This window comes from Penicillium subrubescens (assembly GCF_028828155.1).
Source record: "Penicillium subrubescens strain IBT 31985 chromosome Unknown utg000002l_segment0_segment0, whole genome shotgun sequence".
Taxonomy (NCBI): Eukaryota; Fungi; Ascomycota; class Eurotiomycetes; order Eurotiales; family Aspergillaceae; genus Penicillium; species Penicillium subrubescens.
The window spans coordinates 7,753,445-7,771,649 of record NW_026643152.1 but is presented as its reverse complement, the minus strand read 5'-3'; the positions used below and the strand labels follow the sequence as shown (position 1 = coordinate 7,771,649).

Sequence of the window (18,205 nt, the reverse complement as noted above, 5' to 3'; positions counted from 1 at the left end):
ATTTACGAAGTACCAGCACAGGTTTCAACATAAAATTTCAACAAATCTTCGTTTGTGATATACTAATGGAAGAAATTGACAAAGACTCCCGAGACTTCTCCCTCCATTTCAGTTCATCATTTATGACGCACTACAGACGCCCGCTTGCACTGATGGTGGATTACTCGAGGCGTCTCCCCAGTTCGCAGCGCCGATAGCCTTGCCAGCATCGGTGCTATCGTCAGCACGGATCTAAGAAATTGGTCAGTTCTGAAACACTGCAAGAACCAAATGAAGACCCAACATACATAGTATTGCGGGTCAACAAAGTACCACCAATCCTGACTACGGAATGCATCTTCCAGCGACTGACTAGCCGGGTCATTCCAGGCGGTGTTGCGAGTATCAAAGTTCGCGTGCTTCGACCATGAAACATACACCTTGGGATGGTCGTTGTTCTGCACGCCGTTGGGGGTCTTTGCATCACCGGCATTAATCTCATCCGTCGTGAGAGTGTTCTGGATATCGCCCCATGCCAAGTTATGGTAGCCGCTGTGAGCTGACAGGAGCGCACGCGATGGGGCCCACATGTTGCTACTATCACGCGAATGGATGATGATCACTCGTTCCCAGTCACTTTGCAGAATGTCAACAAAAGACCTATTCCTTCCAGTCCCAAGATCGACTTACTAGTCATGACCAGTTTGAATACCAGCAAAGGTTGCACCATCTTTCTCATAGAAGAGATTATACACAACGCGAACCTCCGTGTCGCTGCAACGCTGATAGGTATAGTAGACCGGGAATGCAGGACCACGATTACCGATAGCAACACCAGGATTTCTGCAGTTGCAGCCAACATTGGGATACTCGCACTGCGGGGCTGCAGGGGTCTTGTGGGCATCATTATAGATATCGGCCGTGGTGGGCGACCCGCCAAATGCCCAGGTCGGATAGCATGGGGGTTTACTCATGGCCTGGCCGAAGAACCACAGAGGTGCATATCTGTCTGCCAGATCGACTCCACCAGCATTGAGGAGAGATGTCATTTCATCGTCGGTAATTTGGGTGACAGCGGCGACTGAGCCGGCGAGGCCGGCCAGTATTGTGAGACCCGCCCACGACTTGAGCCACATGTTGTCTAGAGTTAGCTTGCAGGATATTTGATTGAGCACATGGATTTTTGGTGGGATCACGCACCTTTAAGAATACATCCTTCGTCAGCTGCTAGATGGGACATTGGTGGTCGACGTATTTCCTGAATGGGAAATGAAGTGCAAAGGGTCACATCGGGGCGGGAGTGCTTCCTATGCAGCCCCGCATCGTTGCATTTCCGCCCTAGCCACTACCGACGAGACGCCGTGGATTCGGCACGCAGGGACTATCAGATCTTGATTGGGTTCCACTGGAACCAAGCATCAGATGTCGCTACGGAGGAAAGTCCATATTGAGAATAGGGCTGACAGCCTTGGTGAGAATATGGAAAATGCCTTTCGCACATACAGTGCCGAGATTAGCTCGCAAACTAGGACGATGCTAATGACCACCGATACTCTTGGTCTATTGGTCATGCACCTTTACACTTGCACTAAAATTGAACTTGACTTTCATCGCGTACAGTTCAGAGTTATAGCTTGGCTTCCCGCCCGTATTTCCCATACTCCATTGCCCCGATTCGGCGTACAGCGTCTGCTGTCGCTTGCTGACGAAGAACCCGCTTCAAAATCTTGCCAGACGGACCTTTTGGAATCTCTCTGGTAAAGATAATTCCTCCCCGGAGATGTTTGTAGTTCACCGTCTGATTTTTGACATGATCCAGCACTAGCTTTGCTGTCGTTTCGTCCTCCGGGATCCCAGGTTTGACCACGATATAGGCCATTGGTATCTCACTAGCGAGACTTTCGTTCATAATCCCAATGACAGCAACGTCTTCTACTACCTCGTGTTTAATGATTAGATCTTCAAGCTCGGCAGGCGGTACTTGATATCCCTTGAACTTGATCAGATCTTTGGAGCGATCGGTGATGAACATGTTTCCTTGTTTGTCTTCGTGGCCAATATCACCTAGGACCATCAGTCAGAGAACCCAAAGATTGCAATAAAGGGCCAAAAAGCCGAGACCGTGCAAGAAAGAAGAGCATGGGAGAAAGGGATCACCTGTTTTGAACCACCCATCCGGGGTCATACATCCTGCAGTCAACTCGGGTTCTCCACGATAGCCGTTGAAAACAATATGGCCTCGTATCCAAAGTTCACCTTCCTCTCCACTTGCAGCGTCCCGTGTATCTTTGGCAACAAATTTCGCTTCAACTCCTGGAAGGGGCGGCCCGTTTGAGCCAATGCCGTTCTTCCAGTCATCCCAACGCTAGTACAATGGTTCAGCATTCGCCTTCCCACCGCAGTCGATGCCATATCTCAAGACCATACCTGAATATGTGTAACTGATGTTGTCTCTGACAGTCCATAGGCTTGCCGAACCGCAAGCTTCCGCCGCTCGTACAGCTCGGTGATGAGATTCGCAGGGAGAGGCGCACCACCAGATGTGATCATGCGAAGCGAGCTTAAATCGTAATCACTAACTTGATCGCTTTTTGTTAAATGGAGAACAATTGGCGGTGCAACATAGACGTGTGTTATTCGATAATCTTGAATCGAGCGGCAAAATCTGGCAAGTTCGAATTTGTCCATGTAGATTGTGGTTGTTCCGACATAGAGAGGGGCGTGGACGAGACAGACCAGGCCTGTCTCTTAGATTAGCTTTTCTGCAGAAATGACAATCTAATCTGGTCCGGCGTAAACTCACCGTATATATGGTAGATGGGCAACACGGCTAATGTCCGATCTTGACGCCAGTCTATATGGGCACTTTCGACAAGCGATTGCAGAAAGACATCCGCGACCACGTTTTGATGCGAAATCATCACCCCCTTTGGAAGACCCGTGGTCCCAGACGAGTAGACTAAGAAAGCTGTATCTCGTTGTGAATCAATTCTCGGACGATAACGTACCATAACCGAAGGCACCTGGCCGTTCGTGATGAATTGTTCCACGGTAGATATACCATAATTTACCGGAAGATCACGATCAAAGCGCAGGGCCAGGATGCGTTCTGGTGGAAGATTCGCAATTTGAGCAGCCTCGAGGGCGACGGGGAGACAATCTGGATGAACCACGAGACCACGCGCCTCGCTACGTTCGATTTGCTGATGAAGGTCCTGAATGGACAAACCTGGATTGACGGGGGCCACGATACCACCAGCATAAAGGCATCCCCAAATTACAGGCGGGGTATCGATATCATTTGGAGCCATCACCATGAGGACATCATCTTTGGCCCATCGCCAACTGGATTGTAATGTGCGCCCGAATTGCTCTGCACATTTTCGGAGGCCATTGTAGGTCCATTTATCGTCCGTGGTGGCCGAGCGAAAGATTACTGAGGACTCTGTTAGCGAATGAAAGCAAAAGAAGAACAGGGGGTCAACCAACCATGATCTTCTGGAAAAGGGAGAGATGGCCGCTCGAAGAGGAAATCCCAAATGTCGGCCGTAGGCACTGCTGGGGATGCTGGCGGCTGCGTCGTCATGCTGCGCAACTGTGAGATTATTTCCCTATTCTCAAAGATATATTTCATCGGGTGTTGCAGAACTCATCGATATCATCCTCACAAAGTCAATTGTTGGAGTTGATCACCTTGACCCCGCGGAGGGGTCTCGGGGGTGTGTTTCCCTTCCCTCGGCATTACATTCCGGTCGGCCCAAGCTGCAAATGCAGGACCTTGGCTAAAGCCAGCGCGTCAAGCGCTGCCTAGCTAGTGAAAGAGGTATTCATATTGATCGTGAGATCATTACGGTGAGTGTTTTGCGAATTGTAATGTCCACAATAAGCAGAAAGGACTAGTGATGTTGATCAAGTACCGGACTCACTTCGATTTTGTATAGGCATCATCCATTCGGGCATTCTTGAAACAAGCAATAAGGACGCTCATGTCCCAAGTATTGCTATAACCTGATACGTTCTCAATATGTGCAAGCATACAGAGAGACCGGATAGCTAGTGTTTTGAAATGCCGAATTTGGATTTATGGGGTACTGATCGGCACTTCAATTGCGGGGAGATGCTATCTCCACTCCATAATCCCCCAACAAATTGAGGATAGCCTGGTGGTTCAAAATGGAGTAGTGGTCATTTTGGTCTCTCAGAATTGTGAATCTACATTCAAGTTTCATCGTTCCTCTATTTAGAATGCAAAGTATTCTCTGTGATCTTGTCATGCCGTTCTTTCTGCAAGTCTCTTCCTATACTTCGATCGACAATGGATACATGGCCAAAGGTGCTAATAGCTTCTCAAACGTAGGATAAAGTAGTAGCAGAGATTGACTTGCATGAAAAGAAGATATCACAGCCGCAATCTTTCTGTGAAACCAAATCGATCAACCCTAGACTCGTAGTTGCATCGTCCCCGCACGACATCGACTATTTGAACCCAAGATATGCACTTCGTATGGTCATCACATATTGTCTCCTCTCATCTCGTCACATTGCTGGTCAATGGGAATGCCCTCATCATCCAATAAGTGGCTGGTCCCATCCATGCCTGACCATTTTGGCGTTCTATCAGGGATATCCATCATCCGCTGTTCGTAGAAAATATGGCATCTAGGCATATGTCAGTGGGAGTATCCTTGACGAGGTGGGCCTGATACATACGTCGGTCTGAATGCATCCCTCTGCTTCCTCTGCTCATCCAGCGAGCCCTCAAACTCGATCAACTGCGGAAACAACAAACAAACGTTGCGTCCCTCGTCCATGATAAGCGTATGACAGTACGAACACGACACCTTAGTAGGCATCTGATACTTCTGAGAATTCTGGGAAGAAGAATAAAAAGACAAGCCACTGCACCCTTTGGCAAAGTTGACATCCTCCTTGTGAAAGATCGCTGCCCATTGAAAGGGAGCGCCATGCATGACCTGACATCCGCGACAGTGACAGAACTTGGCATTCAGTGGCTTGTCTTGTCGAAGGGTATATGAGATCTTGCCGCATTTGCACTTCGCGCGCCACTTGACGGGTCCGAATTCCTGGGGGCTTTGGATTTGATATGGAGCGCGGTGTTTCCAGGATTCTTCTTTCAGGGTGTGTTCGTGGTGATTGTTGGTGAAGGCTGGGGAAGGTAGAGGATTGTCCATCTTGAGGGCGCCCATTTCGGCCATTGTGATGAGCTGCGAGGTAAGATCTCGTGGTTCCGTGAGCTTTCCTAATTGTTCTGCACCAGCGAGGAGGTCTTGATAGTTTTATGGTTGAACAAGGGGAAATGATGTCAGTTCATGGACCCACATCAATTGGGTCTGGGTGTTCATGTACTTGGTTTTTGACTTGGAGATTGACTGTCGCCACCATGACGAGCCTCGATGCTTCGAAGAACAATTTCTGGGCAGGACAGACTATCTTTCAATCCAATACTTTGGAGAAAATTCTGGGTCGTGCTTACTACTGCTGCTATCCGTCAATCTCGTCCATAGTTGGATGTTTCGCCAATATTCAACAGTCACATCCTCTGGAGTGATGTCATGATACGGATGGCCCAGGCCGGTTTATGCCAACTCGATAGTTTTATGATGGAATCTCTATTTTCAATCTTCTATGGCCAATATACTGCAAGCTAAGGCTATCGGCTAGTCTACCGCCAATTGACAGGATTCCTGGTCCTAAGGGGTCCAGACCAGTGGTCCCCTGAGCCTTGAGGAAGCTTATTCCTATCAGCTTATAACTAAAAACAGTCCAGTAGTACGGAGTACTTAGCTACTTACTGATCCTTCATAATCCTTCTCTCATTCGTTATTGCAAGCGGCAAAAACTCCCCAATCAACAGTATGATGAACCATTTCATTGACAGAGCTTTAATTATAGGGCCTCGTTCATTCAATCATGAAACAAGCGATCTCAGCGGCTGTTTATTTCCTTGGGTGTTTCAGCTTCTGTTCATCTCTGTACCCCGTTGGTTGGGCGGGTGTTTGGGGGCGGGACCTGCTCCCTGCATCAAAGCGATCAAATTACATCCCACGGGCCCTCGCTTTGTTCTTCCTCCGTCTCGGGTCATCCTCATTCTTTCTCTTCCTCTTCTCACTCTCCCTTTCATATGCCCCCTATCCTCTCCTGCTCGTCCATCTCGATCCCTCTCTGATCTCCCAGGATGGGCCTTTTGGACCGGCTTCGGGCTCGGCCTCGGCGCAGTGCGGGGAGTGCGACCGAGCATCTGACGCCGCCCCGCTCGGCCAAAACACCAGGCCGCGATTATACCAGGAAGCTGCCCCGTCCGGTGCTCGCCTACATCTTTGCCTATGTCTGTCCACACGCTGTTGATACCTCCTATGAGACCTCCGAGGAGTCCATGACCGATGGCTGCATGCTATGCGACATGCGCGATCTGGCGCACAGCGCGCTGGTCTGCAAGCGCTGGTATCTGGAGGCACGCGCTCTCCTGTATGCGACCCCAAGACCCTATTGCTCCAATGTCCATGTCAATCCTTGGCTTCCTACTGACCCATTGGCTTTACCTTTCTTTCATTAGCTACACAAATGTCCGCATCGATCCCGTCCACTACTGCGAACTCGAGGTTGAGCTCGCCGCGAAACGTAAACGCCGGTCCTTCTTCGATCGCAATGGCGACCCCATCGACGCGCCCCAGGTCCGCCTAGAATTCTTCATGCGGTCGGTCCGGGAATCACAAGGGCTGGGCAATATGGTTCTCTCCCTTCGCATGCCCTACATGACCCGCGAAGCCAATAAGGCCAACATCGCCCGCACCATCTCCGTCCTGCCTCACCTGCGCTTCGTTGACCTTCCATCTGGTCTATTCAGTGATGAACCTTCGTGTGCGGCACTGAAGCAGGAGCTCATGGCGCGCTGTCCTGATCTCCGCCGTATGAGTTACGGACATGGAGCCGAGGGGAGCTTTGCCCGTCTGCCAGGATCACAGCTTTGGGTCAATTTGGAAAAACTGGAGCTATCAGGATTGCAAGTCGAGGCTGGGACTCTGCGTAGTGGTCTCGCTTCGTTCCCTCACTTGCGTGATCTTACCTTGGATGACCTTCCTTGGCTTGACGACTCCGCATTCGCAGTCAATGGCCCTTTCCCCCTTTCCCTGCGCTGCAGCAGCTCACCCTTCGGGATACTCCAAACGTCACGGCAAGCGGGCTTGCCGCATTCCTCTCTGTCCAAAATAACCGAAAAGCACTACAATCGTTGACTCTGGCCTCGACTGGCGTGCTCCCATCTACACTACACCGAATCTTACCAGTGGCCCCGCGGCTCACAAATCTCTCCATTGTGCAGGAGGTGACTCGGTCATTCCCCGCGGAGCAGGTTCCCCCCCTTGATGTCAAAGTCCCTCCGACTTCTCCACTACGAGATTACATCAGAGGAGGCGACAAACGGGCTTCTTCCTGTCGCGGGATCATACTACACCTATCTCATTTCATCCCTAATGTCCCGCGCCCTACCTGCATTACGGGATCTATACGTCCGAGATGCACAGTTCCCCGATACCCTTCTCCTCGCGCCACCACCAAGACTATTCGGAGGTGGTGAGAATGGCCCACAATTTGCGGGCGGTGGTCTAACACAGCCACTCAATGTCTACAGCAAAGGCCTGGACGAGCTTGAGTGGAACTTTACACCGTACGACCCCGATCCCGCACTGGGACGCAGTGGTGTAAGGACACGACCGGTGAGCTTCCAAGAAGCACAGCTAAGTCGATCTTGGGGTGGCGATGCTCGGAAGAGTGTGCTTGTAGGCAACGGTTTTGGCGGGTTCCTGGCTGTTCCTGCAGAGGATGGGGAACGTCCACAGAGCAGCAGTGGCTACAAACGGTCGAGTCGACAAGATCTGTGGCGATAAGCGGTACTTCCTACAATAACATAAGTCTGGGATTGGGAGCGTTGGGTAGTCAAGTCAGGGTCACCAAATTAGCCATGGTCAGCATTTTTGTCTGCGCTGTATGAGCGATGTGCTATATGATATAACGAAACAATGTGTAATCATGCATATCCAATCCGGAACTTTTGCAATTATCTTCAGCTTTCCAGGCCCGAGCCAGCGTTGCCTGTGTATTTGTATTGAAACGGTGTTATTTCTTCCAATATGCCTCGGATGGAATCTCGTCTCTTTTTTGTAATCCTGCATTCGGATCCACGTTGGGCCATCCTTCTGGTAGAATCAAGCCACGCCACACCCATTGCTTCTGTAGGTCTTCGTCGGTCATGTTGCAATATCCATATGTGAGGCAATAACACCATCGAACATCGGGGCAATTCTGCGGGGGTTGTCCAAACATAACTGCAAAGGTCAAGTCAGCTCTGCTCCAGTCACCCAACACCCATTTCAAAGCTTCTGGGGACAATCTTACTATGCCACGCATACTCAAAAATCCTCCCACTAATCTCCGACCCCAAACTAGTCTCAATGAGAAACCTCCTCGCCCTCTCATAATGCTCAATCCCACGCTCACGGACCTTCTCCCTCGACACGGCGAATTGACTACAACACGCCGTACCAATGACCTCGGGTAGTGTCTCATTGGGGAATAACTCGATGAATCGATCTGGGAATTCGACCGCGGTGGGATGGCCGTTGTCTTCGGGTCTTTCGCGGAAATAGCGGGCTGGTTCGAGTTCGGCCGGGCAGCCGACGACCCAGGAGCAGCGGAGGTTGACGTAGCCCGTTGAGCGGACGTAGGGGAGTTGGAGGTCGTTGATGGAGATTACGGAGTCTGCAAAGTGTTAGATGAGTTGATCTGGGAGGCTTTGGTGGGAATGATATTGGTGCATACCATATAATGGATTATCGTTGTGCCACTGGTATCGACCTCCATGCATGAAGACAATTACATCGGGGAGGGTATCATAGCGATCAATAATATAACTGATGTCCAGCTCAGTCTTCAAATTTCAGATAATATCAAGAGAAGAGATGGACATACGTCAAGAAAACCATTGCCTCATTGCCTTTATTCACAGGCACCGTTAAATCAGCCTCGCCAGGAGGCACATCAGCGCGATAGATATTAGTATGCCAATTTGGCAGATTCTCCTGTACCCAGGACATATCACTGTAGCTCATAGCAGCCAGTACGAGCTCCTTTTCACGTGGCTGTTCTTCGAATTTGCCCCCGGGGTTGTGAACTTCATCATGAGCCCCCGCGACAGGCTCTGTATGATTGACACCAGGCCTCAACCCTTTCCCCGTAGCCCATGTCGAGACAGAGCTCAAAGACTCGCGATTCAGAACCAGCTGGTATGAAAGCAGCAACGCGATCACCGTCAAAGCCAGATACACGAAGAGCCGCCCGCGACCGGTTTTGGGACCTGTATCCCGGGCGTTGCGACTTGGAAATGTAAATCGAGGAAACCAGTTCATCGTGGCGCACTCATGATGGAAAATAAATCGATAAAATGAAGATGGACGTTTTGAAAGTGTGTCTATCGAACGAAAGACTTTCACTGGAAACAAAAGATGTGTTAGAGTATCGAGGAAAGCGCAGGTGGTCTGAATTGACGTAAACGAGTCTCCATCAACCCGGGCGGGATTTCCATGGAACCACCGACAAGATTTGGGGCCGGGGCCACCAGAAAGACTAGGAATCGAAGACAGCTAGGCTCTAGCTAGACTTCATGGGGCCAAGTGTAGGCCATTCTGGCCGAAGAATAATCAGGAAGATCCAATCATTTCAATTGACGGGGTTACAGTCAAATGTACACCTTCGATTGTGAAAAATGAGGCTGGGCGCTTTGGGGGCCTTTCGACCCCATGTTCGGTGGAGCATTTGCGATGCACGAGTCTGGACAACACCGCGTCATTGGGGGATGGCGGGTGGATATCAAACTTGTTTGAACCTGGACGGTGTTGCCTGGGCCGAGGACTACGACCTAAGTACAGTAACTGGCAAGGAATCACGCGAGATTGGATAGAATTCTGTTTTATCGTACATTGCACATGTTACAGTTATTGTCAACTGATCATGCTGATGCTGACTTTTTTAGAATGATCTATTCGATCTCAATTGACCAACATGTTACTAAGTTGAGACATTTGCTAAGCTTCTCACCGAGTCTGTGACTTCCCGCTGTCACAGTCATCAGATTGCGTGGCCATCATTGTGGCGCTAACTCAAACTGACGGCATCAACAACCAGAAACGGGGCCGCCTAACACACAAAGTGTCGATCGTGGAAACTCAGCCCCATAATCCCATGGCCTGTGCAGCTTCACATATAGGGGGGTTTAAACTTAAATAAGTACAAATTGTAGTCATGGCGCTCAAGGTACGCAATTGAATGATCTTTGCCTTGTTCCTCGTAATCAGTCGTGATTTAAAGAGGACTGTGAACATCTTGAGGCCTGCCTAAGCGCCCAAATTGACTTGTCTCATAATAATGCCTCGTATGTCTCTTGATTTATCAGCTTGATACCTGAGCCATAACTGAACATAAGTCTAGAATGTGTCTTGCTGGGAAAAGTCTAGACTCTAGCACGCTATTGAACTGAAGCCCAAGGCAGTCTTATGTATTCAATGATGGATTGACCCCGAGCAAGCTACATACTTGTGCATGCTGCTTTTGTTATGGAATCCCCGACTTATCACACAAGAACCGATCGAGTGATATGGTTCTGATAAGACTTTCTGATAACGTGCCAGCCACCTCCTTTTTTTGGGAAGCAGGAAGCTATGGCATTGCTTTGAAATGTCATTTGTGGGTGGTGATAGTAAGACCCTGGCTTCAATTACATTCCAAACCTACTGTAGGTGGCATTAAGGTTATCTTGCACTACATATTAAAAGAAATAATTTCCGTCGTCTATGTTCGGGGAATAAGGTCATGATTGAAACCCCTCGTGCCAATGTGCCAAGATCTTCGCCGGGGAAGCGCTTGGACGAGCCCACGATTAAAGTGGGTCGCTAATGTCGATCGATCAATCCTCTCGCGCTCGATCCAAAGTGGCAAGAAGCCATACTAATTAGACGTCAGGGCTGATTATGATAGTCAATCCAGATAGGGTACTTTCTGCAGAGAGAGCCATCAGAAGATGGTAGGGCACCACTCAATGATTAGCCTCTTTTACTACTATTCGGATATGGATGATTGGACTCCGTAAAGAGAAGGTAGACGCGAGCGTGAGAAGAAACGAGCGTGTTATCACCGACTAATTTTCAGGCAGCACGATTAAGGTAGTATTTGACATGAATCTACAATCTGATGAGTTCTCCTCTTTACATGATTCAATTATACTGTGGAATAAGAGTTAATCTGAGATAGTATGCCACTATGCCTCCACCAACTCGGGTGGACATGCCCAGATAGGCAGTCTTGGTGCGAGGGTTATTGGGTCGGCACAGCATGGGGAATGTGCGGGGCAGCGATAGATATACCTAATCCAGACCTATTTACGCGAACCCGGGGAAGATAATCATACTTATCTTCAAGAAGTTCATGCCGATTGGTCAACGCATATAACGACCGCATGTGGTGGTAGTCTGTCGCCAGCCTATAAGTATCAGCTCGATTCCCAATGCCCCATTGTGACGACGAAGATCTTCGAGACTCACTACCCAATATCACTTGACTACAGTACATAATATCCCTCATACCACTATGGGTGTAGACAACAACCGCAAGGCTGTCCATGACCAAATTGTGTCTTTGGTGAGCCAAGACCCAGGCCTACCACGCAAGGGGCCGTCCGTCGCGTTTTGGCAAGAACCTACACATGCCATTTCCACCATCCAGTCACCACAACTTCCAACAGAAGTTGACATTGCCATCATTGGCTCCGGAATCACTGGTTGCAGTGTCGCGCGAACTCTCCTGAGCAACCCCAAGCTCAACAACAAGCGGATTGCTCTTTTCGAGGCCCGTGCTTTGACAAGTGGCGCCACTGGCCGTAACGGTGGTCACTTGGTCTCTCCTGCAGCTGTCGACTTTGCGGCAGTTGCGAGCCTATTTGGAGCTGAGAAGGCTGCGGAGGTAACCAGATTTTCATTCCGCAATCTTGAGAGATTCCATGAATTTGTATCTACGCTGGACGATGACCTTCGAGAAGCATCAGAAGTTCGCAAAACCCAGAAGGTGATGAACTTTCTTGAACCTGCGACTTTTGAGCACTTTAAAGATTCCCTGCGGCAATTCTCAGCGGCTTGCCCAGAACTAGCGGATCAATTCAAGATTCTTTCCGCCGAGGAAGCCAAAGATGTGAGCTATCCCCCCTCAGTCTGAACCTCAAATCCTGACAAGTGCAGAAATACAAATTTAACGAGTCCGCTGGGGCTTGCGAGCAACCTGCCGGTGCAGTATGGCCCTATCGCATCATTACTGGACTCTTCGCCAAGCTCCTCAAAGAGAACTCATCCCGATTTTCCATCGATACCAATACACCTGTCACTGCCGTCACATACGACGAAAAGAAGCCTCATTACCGCCATAAACTGCAGACTCCTCGCGGAGTGGTCTATGCGGACCAAGTCGTCTACTGCACAAACGCATATACTTCACACTTGCTTCCCCAACTCCGAGGAAAGGTCTTCCCTTTCCGAGGCACTATGTCAACACAATCCATCGCCCCGAATTTGCCAAACCATGGAGCCCGCCACTCTTGGAGCATTTATCACGAGCCCAAATTTGATCCAGCCACTGGCACTTTCACTTTCGGACTTTATTATATGACTCAGAATGCAAAGACGGGGGATTTCTTCTTTGGTGGTGAGAAGCAACGACTAGAAGAAATTCTAGTCAGCGATGACACGGTCGTGCCTACTTTACCCTCTCAGAACTTGACTTCTTTGATGGAGGGAACTTTCAAATCGGCAACAGGGGGGCCATTGAAAACCACTCCTCGACGAATTTGGTCTGGTATTATGGGCTTTACCCCGGACGGAATGCCCTTGGTTGGTAAACTGGGTAAGAGGTTGACTGGAAGACCGGGTGATGGCGAATGGGCTGCAGTTGGTTTCAATGGCTATGGTATGGATAAATGCTGGCTTGTTGGGGAATTACTCGGTGCCATGATTGCTGGCGAAGATGTCACTGGTCAGCTTCCGGCTCTTTATCAGATCACCGATGAAAGGTTGAACAACCTGATGGCGCCGAGAGATGTCCCTGCTAGACTTTTCCGTCTTTAGATAGCCCTTTTTGAACTGAAGTGAGCAATATAACGATAGCATAATTGTCAACAAAATACTCAATACCTTTTGGAATTCTTTATCCCCACAAATGATCAATATTGTCTTCTATTAACACTGGCAGTGGGATTGATCTCGATTCAAACGACAATCGCTTCGAAATCTCCATGGCCGCTAGATCTTGCCGGTTCGGATGCGGAGCGGATCGCTTGATTTCGCCCCCAAAATTGGAAACGCGATCAATCCACGCGAGAGCGATAGACAGCGATAGGCAGCGATCCACGCTAATCCTATTTAAGGCAATCTAGATGGCGCGCTAAAATAGAGCCAACCGACACAAGGTCTCGTGCGGCTCAATTGTTTGCCCCTGGAGATGAAAATACCGACACCGTGGACAGGCTTTAAGAAGACATGCGGCCCATCGCAGCCTTCGTGTTGAGGAACACTCGATTTTCTCGAAAGTTCAGCACAAGAAGTAGCGGACTAGCCATGTATGTCCATCTGGAGTGTCCAGGTAATCCAGTCACTGCCGTGCACTGCCAGGCGCAGCAGGATCTGCCTATTGGTGCGTTCGCCTTTTCTATTCCACCCTCGGAAGTCAGCTAACCAATGAATTTCTCTATCTCCCAGTTGATCGACTGATAGAGCCACAAACAATTGTTCATTTCATGGCATTCGCGCTCGGCCAGCCACTTCCCGACGGTACCCGGCCCTCGTCTATAGGCTCTCTAACTCCAGGCGAGGTTAGCTTTATACAATCCAGCCCCCCAGGGTCTGATACCAAGACTATCATAGATCATGTCATGAGCCGGATTGGCTCAACAGAAGACGGTGGCCGGCTCTGCATTGTCGGCAAAAATATTCAGTCCCTCAAATCCCGTTTATGGGAAGGCATCACGCCCATGAGCGATCAACGATGGCAGGAGAAAGGACTGCATCTTGACGAGAATTTCGCTCTAGCTTGTCAACAACTGTCGGGTGTGCTCGCGGTATTTGAGTATCTGAATCAGCAACAAGTCCGAGACAATCTCCGCGAGACGTTTAACCTCATTCATGAGCATTGGCAGACGCTGGATGCCCAACTCGCTCAAAGGAGAGCCCAAGCTGGTGAAGATCCCATCAGTGTGGCCGATCTTTGGCCAATATACATGGCCTCTCATTACAAGATGATGACCCAGCATGCGCATCATTGGGTCACGAAGCATGTCAACGCTCTGCGAGCTCCCATGATGCAGGGTCTCTTGGACCACCAGTCCCCGAATGAAGGGACAGGAGTACCAGATGCTACGCAGTGGAAGCTCATGGACGGACTGCATGTGTTGCTGGAAATATCCGTCCGTGCGGACTACTGCATCATGATACCAATGGAAGGTTACAAAGGGTATAAAGCACCGCCGCGTGGAAGTGGCCCTGCGGAAATGTACGTCGCAGACTTGGCCCAGCGCGGAAAGGCTTACTCTCAGCGAGTGAAGGCACTTAGTCACCAGATAATGTTCGAAAAGGCGATGTTTGGTAATCTCGGAGGTGGCAGACCTACTCAAACCTCTGGAGAATCTTGGCGTGAATCGGCAATGGAGCAACTTGAAGCCCAGGATAAGATCAGGCAAGAGCTGCGTGGTGATTCTAGCGGAAGCATACCGCAGGAGCATTGGATCACCGAGTCCCTAGCGTTGATTCGTCTTGCGGAAAAGGACAATACCCCCACAGACCGTGGACTCGCCATCTATCGCCTCACGCACGAGCAATCCGATTCTGAGTGGAACGAATTCGTCCAGAAACTCGAAGCACATATCTCCAACTGGGGACAAGGCCAGCCGGGAAGCGATACCATCAAGCCTCAGTTAAAACTGCATTGGATAGATGGGAAGGAACATGGTCTCGCCGAAGGGGATATCGAAGCTGTTAAAAAGTAGGATCCACACCCGGTTATCAGTTTGCAACGGAAATTCAGACTAATTTTTCTATCTAGACATTTCAACGAACTGGTGGACAGCGACAAAGAGAATGCAAATGACAGTGAAAGTGGAAGCGACGAAAGTACATTGCCTCTCACACTACAACAAAGTGCCTTCCTTGCCGTCGACTCCGCCTCCTTTGCATCTTACACCACAGACACCTACGAAGCCACAACGTCCGAGTTTCTCCCAAGCGACTTTGCCGGCTTCGTTCTCGCTGTTGATCCCTCATTTGACCCCAAAGAGGGCCCGAGCCGACCGGACGAGTCACCCGGCTTTAACGGTCAAATGCGTGTCCTTGGAAGCCTGGTCTGGGGTGATTTGTATGCACTACTAGTGTCTCAATCGGCTGCCTTGGAAGACTTGTGGCCGCTGGCAAGGCATCATCCTAATCAGGTATACGTTGGGCCAACCGCACCGCTCGAGGTCCACAAATGGCTATCCCAGAACGCAATTCGATGGAACTTTTTGCGCGAGACATTGCAGTATGCAAAGCGTAAGCTGGGATGGTGATCGCCCTAGTTATATCACCAAGCTTTAGGTGCGCCAATGTACCATCAATGGGCCTAAAGTCTTATCCTAATGCTTCATGCTTCACGGTCTGTCATATGGTGTTCGAGTACAGTGGCGAAAAGTGCCCCTGGATATCTCATCTTTTCCCCCTGCATCTCCCTCTGCATCTTTCACATCTCTTTCCACATCTCTTTCCACATCTCTTTCCACATCTCTTTCCACATATCTTCCTATAATAGTACAGCGCCTTTTAGTAGCCTAATATTTTAGGCTGTTAAATATTGGCAACCACGAATCTGCAAACCTTGGAGTTTAAGACGGATACTCTTTGAAATGTCCATCACAATTTCATGTTGAACTAGACAATGCACCTATTTTAGACCCCTAATGCGGCATACAATGGATGATCAAGTCCAACGACCCCTCACACGGATACGCAGCCGTTATGCCAATCCCATACCAAAATGTTTCACCAACTTAGGATACCAGTCCCTACTCAACAAGCCCCCTTCACCACAAGCACAGCAACATCATGACTTGCCAACGAAGCACTGTACTGCTTCTTAACACACCCAAGGTCCTTCCCACTCCACGCATCAGTCACCCGGTACGCATTATGGCCCTTCAATTCTGGAATCTCTTTCCAGACTGCAGTACGGGTCGAAGTGGAATTCTCCGAATTCAACATCAACACCAATGTACCCTTCAATGTCGAAGAGGGACCGGACCAGTACTCAGCGGGGTGGGCTGGGTCAAAGGTCCAATCGGGATTGTATCCCCATTTATAAGGGTGTGCTGAGCGACCCACGATGGGGTCTTGGTTGAATTCAATCAGATACTTGTTCTTCAGGACGGCGAGGTTGTTATCACTGATACTGTCGAGCTAGAAGGACTGTTAGCATAGAAACTTGCCTGCAGTCGTGTCTGCTGCACACTTACTGCAGTACCAATAATCAGTGGAGACTTCATAATCGCCCATAACGCAAAATGTGCCCGATTCTCCGCGGCCGTAAGATCTCCATTTCCAACCTCGAGCATATCAGGATCGGGATGGCCCCAAAAACCAACATAGTTCATCCGGAAAGTATTCTCATTGGCAATTTGAGCAATGCGAGCCCAATTCGCTATTGAAATCCAGTTAGCGTCTGGTATTATTACTCTCAACTCTCAGGACGGGTAGTATCTCACCCGAGATATCGCCCGACATGCGCCACGAGTTTCCAGTCTCATTGCCCCATGTGTTCACATTGGCTTGACCCCAGTCACACAAAGAATATAGTATAGTGTGAGACTGGGCCAAAAGAGCATCGCGCATCATGGTATACCGTTTGAAGGTGTTTGACTTGGTCCAATCGTACCCAGCGGGGGCAGGGTTAGAAAGACTGGGACAGGTGCCATTCGCAGGTTCGCTGGAGCCGTCGGGAACACAGGAGGAATACTGGTCTGTCCAATTACTTGGGACGCCGCAGTTGTCATACTTCAAATCTGTAAAGCTATGAGCAAGATTCATCATAAGGAAGTATAACTCACAATCAATTCCCCATTCCGCAAAAGCCTCGGCATCAACATTCTCGTACCCTAGACTAGCAGGGTACCCCGCACAAGTAGTCTCCCCAGCACCTTAAAAAGCCCAATGTTATAAACCCGAATCATCAGAGTATAGGCAGGCTCACTCACTACTATAAATACCAATCTTCAATCCCAACTGATGAACCTGATCAGCCACACCAGAAATTCCATCAGGAAATTTCGAGGTATCAGGAATGATACGCTGAGTTGTCGAATTGCGTGTGTTCTTTACGGACCAGCAGTCATCGACTATACAATCCCAAATCGCAAGGTTAGAAACACAATCACTAGTGCAGAGTAAGGTTGTGAACTCACTGTTGACGTATTCATATCCCAGGTCCTTCAAACCGAGATTGACCATCTCATTGGCAGCAGTCATGATCTTTGTAGAATCGACATCGCAGCCGAAGGCATTCCAGCTATTCCATCCCAAGGCTGGTAATCTACCCTGTTTTTCATATCAGTCAATAGCTTGTCCCTAGTCATGGTAGAGTGAAGAAAATATTGCCATACCACACCATCCTTTCTCACAAGCGCATTCGCCGAAGGCAGAAGTGCCAGCGCAGTCAGAGATAGTGAAGTCAACATATTGTGTACTCAGACGATCGACCAAAGACGTGATCTATGAAACCTAAAATCAGGCCAGGAACACCATTCCTATATAACACCCTATGATCCCATAGTGCGGGGAAGGTCCTCACAAACCTGTACCATCGGATAAATTCTCTCCTCACACCTGCCCTATCCGTAACTACAGTAGTCAATTAGCATGTCGATCCCTGTAGTGGCGCGCGGGGTGGCATGTCGCTCTATTGGCGGGATCCGCATTCGGACAGGGACCGGGGTGAAACAATTAACGACGGTACTAATCAGGAAACCAAATTCGAACTGCCTAATGGGGTCCGGAATATAGGAAATATGTATTAGGCAAAGCTTGAATGCGTGCATTGTCTTCTACCCCGGACCATCACTCCACCGAAGAATCTCCACCGTGGCGTACGTGAAATAAGC

General features: G+C 49.4%; 9 protein-coding genes across 9 annotated transcripts; 4 read left to right on the top strand and 5 right to left on the bottom strand.

The window, feature by feature from the left end:
* Positions 1-120: 120 nt before the first annotated feature.
* N7473_004132 (uncharacterized protein) lies at positions 121-1,115 on the bottom strand (the record flags this gene model as incomplete). The annotated part of the gene is made up of 3 exons (XM_057150072.1): positions 121-231; positions 288-615; positions 670-1,115. The coding sequence occupies 3 exons, from the start codon at positions 1,113-1,115 to the stop codon at positions 121-123; spliced, it is 885 nt and encodes a 294-aa protein (XP_057013726.1).
* A 491-nt stretch (positions 1,116-1,606) lies between these two features.
* Positions 1,607-3,565, bottom strand: N7473_004131 (phenylacetyl-CoA ligase; the record flags this gene model as incomplete). Its single annotated transcript, XM_057150071.1, has 5 exons — positions 1,607-2,043; positions 2,167-2,344; positions 2,407-2,720; positions 2,783-3,415; positions 3,469-3,565. The coding sequence occupies 5 exons, from the start codon at positions 3,563-3,565 to the stop codon at positions 1,607-1,609; spliced, it is 1,659 nt and encodes a 552-aa protein (XP_057013725.1).
* Positions 3,566-4,490: 925 nt separating this feature from the next.
* Positions 4,491-5,195, bottom strand: N7473_004130 (GFA family protein; the record flags this gene model as incomplete). Its single annotated transcript, XM_057150070.1, has 2 exons — positions 4,491-4,638; positions 4,690-5,195. The coding sequence occupies 2 exons, from the start codon at positions 5,193-5,195 to the stop codon at positions 4,491-4,493; spliced, it is 654 nt and encodes a 217-aa protein (XP_057013724.1).
* An 890-nt stretch (positions 5,196-6,085) lies between these two features.
* N7473_004129 (uncharacterized protein) lies at positions 6,086-7,232 on the top strand (the record flags this gene model as incomplete). Its single annotated transcript, XM_057150069.1, has 2 exons — positions 6,086-6,465; positions 6,554-7,232. Exons 1-2 carry the CDS (start codon positions 6,176-6,178, stop codon positions 7,230-7,232), a joined length of 969 nt encoding a protein of 322 aa, XP_057013723.1. The 5' UTR covers positions 6,086-6,175.
* A 129-nt stretch (positions 7,233-7,361) lies between these two features.
* N7473_004128 (F-box domain protein) lies at positions 7,362-7,883 on the top strand (the record flags this gene model as incomplete). Its single annotated transcript, XM_057150068.1, has 1 exon — positions 7,362-7,883. One exon carries the CDS (start codon positions 7,362-7,364, stop codon positions 7,881-7,883), a length of 522 nt encoding a protein of 173 aa, XP_057013722.1.
* Positions 7,884-8,019: 136 nt separating this feature from the next.
* N7473_004127 (DUF3431 domain-containing protein) lies at positions 8,020-9,556 on the bottom strand. Its single transcript, XM_057150067.1, has 4 exons — positions 8,965-9,556; positions 8,815-8,906; positions 8,392-8,754; positions 8,020-8,321 (listed from the first exon to the last, which is right to left on the bottom strand). Exons 1-4 carry the CDS (start codon positions 9,399-9,401, stop codon positions 8,113-8,115), a joined length of 1,101 nt encoding a protein of 366 aa, XP_057013721.1. The 5' UTR covers positions 9,402-9,556; the 3' UTR covers positions 8,020-8,112.
* A 2,078-nt stretch (positions 9,557-11,634) lies between these two features.
* N7473_004126 (NAD(P)/FAD-dependent oxidoreductase) lies at positions 11,635-13,157 on the top strand (the record flags this gene model as incomplete). Its single annotated transcript, XM_057150066.1, has 2 exons — positions 11,635-12,231; positions 12,279-13,157. 2 exons carry the CDS (start codon positions 11,635-11,637, stop codon positions 13,155-13,157), a joined length of 1,476 nt encoding a protein of 491 aa, XP_057013720.1.
* Positions 13,158-13,531: 374 nt separating this feature from the next.
* On the top strand, positions 13,532-15,854 carry N7473_004125 (uncharacterized protein). Its single transcript, XM_057150065.1, has 3 exons — positions 13,532-13,722; positions 13,788-15,066; positions 15,127-15,854. Exons 1-3 carry the CDS (start codon positions 13,569-13,571, stop codon positions 15,623-15,625), a joined length of 1,932 nt encoding a protein of 643 aa, XP_057013719.1. The 5' UTR covers positions 13,532-13,568; the 3' UTR covers positions 15,626-15,854.
* Positions 15,855-16,121: 267 nt separating this feature from the next.
* On the bottom strand, positions 16,122-17,782 carry N7473_004124 (glycoside hydrolase family 27 protein; the record flags this gene model as incomplete). The annotated part of the gene is made up of 7 exons (XM_057150064.1): positions 16,122-16,508; positions 16,565-16,749; positions 16,814-17,110; positions 17,156-17,245; positions 17,303-17,443; positions 17,510-17,642; positions 17,708-17,782. 7 exons carry the CDS (start codon positions 17,780-17,782, stop codon positions 16,122-16,124), a joined length of 1,308 nt encoding a protein of 435 aa, XP_057013718.1.
* Positions 17,783-18,205: the final 423 nt, after the last annotated feature.